Here is a 4,073-nt window from a genome sequence, read left to right on the forward strand (position 1 = left end):
TAAGGCGCTAAATACCTTGTTGCAAAAATGTGTTCCCCCGTCGCTAATGATTGCTTTAAGTGTTCCAAACCTGCTAAAAATATTATATTTTACCAATTTACATACTATCTTAGCGTTATTAGTTCGTATAGCTATTGGTTCTACCCATTTAGACACATAATCAACAGCAACAAGTATATATTCATAACCATGAGAAGGTGGAAATGGTCCCATAAAATTGATACCCCACACATCAAATAGTTCAACCACAAGATTAAAAGTCTGAGGCATTTCAGTTCGTTTGCTAATACTTTCACTTCTTTGGCACCTATCACATTTAGCACAAAAAGTATGAGCATCTTTAAATAACAAAGGCTAGAAGAAACCTGATTGCAGAACCTTGTAGGCTGTTTTCTTACCACCAAAGTGACCCCCACAATGCATTTCATGGCAAAAGGCCAAAATGCTTTGTTGCTCATCTTCAGGAACACGTCTTCTAATCATTTGATCGGAATAATATTTAAACAAATACTAGTCATCCCAATAATAATGCCTACACCCTGATAGAAATCATTTCTTTTCCTGCCAAGTTAAGTCAGTTCTCATAACACCACATGCCAAATAGTTCACAATGTCAACATACCATGGCTCATGACTTACTACAAATAATTGTTCATCAGGGAAAGCCTCATTAATTACTTTTTTAGAACCAAGGTTATCAAAATCAGAAATTAACCTTGAAAGGTGATCTGCTACTACATTTTCACTCCCTTTTTTATCTTTTATCTCTATATCAAACTCTTACAATAAGAGCACCCACCTAATAAGCCGTGGTTTAGCATTAGGCTTAGTTAGAAGATATCTCAAAACTGCATGATCTGAATGAACAATGACTTTAGATCCCACCAAGTAAGATCTAAATTTGTCTAGTGAATATACAACAACTAGAAATTCTTTTTCAGTTGTCGAATAGTTTACTTGAGCATCATCAAGAGTTTTGCTAGCATAATATATTACATGTAACGCTTTATCAACTCTTTGGCCCAAGACCGCTCCTATAGCATAATCAGATGCATCACACATGATTTCAAAGGGAAGAGACCAATCAGGTGCCACGATAACCGGTGCACTAGTCAATCTTTCTTTCAAGATGTTAAAAGCATATAGGCATGCATCATTAAAAACAAAGTTAACATCTTTAGTCAGCAATTCAGTTAAAGGATGAGCAATTTTAGAAAAGTCTTTAATAAAACGCCTATAAAATTCTGCATGGCCAAGAAAACTTCTAATACCCTTTACTGAAGTAGGAGGGGGCAATTTGGCAATTAAATCGATTTTTGCTTGATCTACTTCAATACCTTTACCAGAAACAACATGTCCTAGCACAATACCTTGTTTAACCATGAAATGACTCTTTTCCTAACTCAATGTTAAGTTACATTTAATGCATCTCTCAAGTACACAAATTAGATTTCTTAGACATGCATCAAATGAGGAACCAAAAACTGAGAAATCATCCATAAATACCTCGATGCAACCTTCTAACATGTCAGAGAAAATAGAAAGCATACATCTTTGGAATGTTGCTGGAGCATTGCACAGTCCAAAAGGCATCCTTCTAAACACAAAAGTTCCAAAGGGACATGTGAAAGTTGTCCTTTCTTGATCTTCAGGTGCAATAGGTACCTGGTAATATCCTGAAAGTCCATCAAGAAAACAATAAAATTCATGCCCTGCTAAACACTCTAATATTTGATCAATAAAAGGAAGAGGAAAATTATCTTTCTTTGTTGCTGCATTTAACTTTCTATAATCAATACACATTCTCCACCCTGTTGTCATTCTTGTGGGGACTAACTCCCCTTTTCATTTTTAACAACTATTGTGCCTGACTTTTTAGGCACTACATGAACAAGGCTTACCCAATTACTATCAGTTATAGGGTATATAATACCCTCATCCAATAACTTTTGAACTTCCTTTTTTACTACTTCTTTCATATTGGGATTAAGTTGTCGTTATGTATCTCTAATCGTTTTAGAATTGTCTTCTAAAATAATTTTATGCATATACATTATTGGACTAATCCCCTTAATATCATAAATTCCCCACCCAATAGTTTTTTTAAGTCTTTTTAATTCTCTAATAGTTGCCTCTTCCTCTAAAGGAGAAAGATCAGAGGCTATGATCACTAGATATGTATTCTTTTCTCCTAAGAAGACATATTTAAGTGTGTTAGGCAACTCCTTAAGCTCAACCTTAGGTGGTTCATCAATAATTTCTTATTTGCTTTCAATGGGTAAATCTAAAGGTTCAATAGTGCTTTCATCAGATAACACTGGAATAGTTTCATCTAACTTATCATGTAGGTCTAAGACTTCTTCATCTAAACATTCTTCATGCTTTTCCAACATTAATGCAACTTCTAACTTATCATCCTTATCCTGTAAATATGTTTCATAAACAAAATAATCCATGCAACCAACATATGAACATTCATCAATTGAAGTGCTAAGAGATATGGTTAGAAATTAAACACTTTAAATTCTACAGTCTCTCCCAAGACTGTCATAGTCAGCTTCCCATTATGCACGTCAATTACTGTCTTGGTAGTTGCCATGAAAGGTCTACCAAGGAGTATTGTTTACTCCTTATCCCTTGTTGATGTTCCTTCCATGTCTAGAACCATAAAGTCAACAGGGATTATCAGTTTTCCTACCTGAATCAGCAAGTCTTCTACTATGCCTCTTGGATATTTAATTGACGTATCAGCTAGTTGCAGAGACATGGTGGTTGGCTTTAATTCTCCTAAGCCAAGTTGTGCATATGTTGAATATGGTATCAAATTGATGCTTGCTCCCAAATCCAACATGGCTTTAGCAACTTTTTTGTCCCCCATTGTAATATCAACGGTAAAGCTCTCAGGGTCTTTCATCTTAGGAGGTAACTGTTGTTGGAGAACTGCACTCGCTGTTTCAGACACCATAACTTTTTCATTGTTCCCATATCTCCTCTTGTTGGAATTGAGTTCCTTAAAGAACTTAGCATAAGCTGGCATATTCCTAATCACATCCAACAAAGGCAAATTAATGTTAACTTTAGAAAGCATATCAAAAATTTCAGAAAATTGCTTATCCTGTTTGCTTTCTTTCAATCTGTTCGGGAACATAATAGGAGGCTTATAAGGTTCAGCTGCCTTATGAAACTCAGGTCCTGAAAATGCCTCATTGTCTTTCTCTTTCTGCCCAAGATTAGGCTCTTCTTCCTTCTTTTTCTAAACCTCCTTCAGTTATCTCTACATCAACTAGTCCACCTTCTTTTAATATACCTACATAAGAAGAATCTTTTTCAATTAGATTTTCAACATTATTATCAAATAATTCACCATTCTTAAGAATAATGATTGCTTTAGCTTGCTCAGGTTGACTTGGCAATTTTTCTTTCTTATTTTCTTGTACTGCTTCAGCAATTTGCCCAATTTGAATCTCCAATTGCTTTACAGAAGCTTCTATGGAATTAGTTTTTTTCTCATTCCTCTCCATTCTGTCATGGGTAGCTGTCATAAAAGATTGGAGTGTTTCCTCCAAACTTGGTTTTCTTTTAGGGGCTTGTCCTTAATAAGGGAATGGAGGGTTCTGATTCCTTGGGTGTTAAGGCTCTTGATTCTGATACTGGGGCTGGTTTTGGTTCCTCGGTATTTGTGGTGGGTTATGATCGTTATTTCTCCAGGAAAAATTTGCATGATTCCTCCATCCTGGATTATAAGTGTTGGAGTATGGATTATTCCTAGGTTGCCTAGATTGATAAGATTCCATCAAGTTAACCTGTTCATAATCATCTCCTGCATAAGTCTCATAAGAAGAACAAACATTAGCACCATGACCATAAACACCACATATACCGCATACCTCATTGCTTTGTACATTCTTAGTTGAAGCAAGAATCTTAACTTGTTTAGTTAATTCGGCTATTTGCATAGCCATCTCATTATTAGATACAGCTTCATTCACTCCTACTCTTTTTGTCCTCACATTCTTTTGTTGTGAATTGGCTCCTAACATCTCAAAGATTTCATAAACCTCATCAGCAGTGCT

The 4,073-nt window shown here is 35.5% G+C and overlaps 1 protein-coding gene across 1 annotated transcript; it reads right to left on the reverse strand.

Annotated features, from left to right (window-relative positions):
• Nucleotides 1-2,623: 2,623 nt before the first annotated feature.
• Nucleotides 2,624-3,521, reverse strand: LOC125368583. The gene is made up of 2 exons (XM_048371352.1): nt 3,312-3,521; nt 2,624-3,253 (listed from the first exon to the last, which is right to left on the reverse strand). Exons 1-2 carry the CDS (start codon nt 3,519-3,521, stop codon nt 2,624-2,626), a joined length of 840 nt encoding a protein of 279 aa, XP_048227309.1.
• Nucleotides 3,522-4,073: the final 552 nt, after the last annotated feature.

The sequence above is a fragment of the Ricinus communis genome, chromosome 2 (assembly GCF_019578655.1).
Source record: "Ricinus communis isolate WT05 ecotype wild-type chromosome 2, ASM1957865v1, whole genome shotgun sequence".
Taxonomy (NCBI): Eukaryota; Viridiplantae; Streptophyta; class Magnoliopsida; order Malpighiales; family Euphorbiaceae; genus Ricinus; species Ricinus communis.

Coding starts and splice junctions, on each gene's coding strand:
- LOC125368583 (XM_048371352.1), bottom strand. CDS start 3,521: ATGGAGAGGAATGAGAAAAAAACTAATTCCATAGAAGCTTCTGTAAAG. Junction 3,254..3,311: donor TTGAAAAAGATTCTTCTTAT/GTAGGTATATTA, acceptor AAGGAGGTTTAG/AAAAAGAAGGAAGAAGAGCC.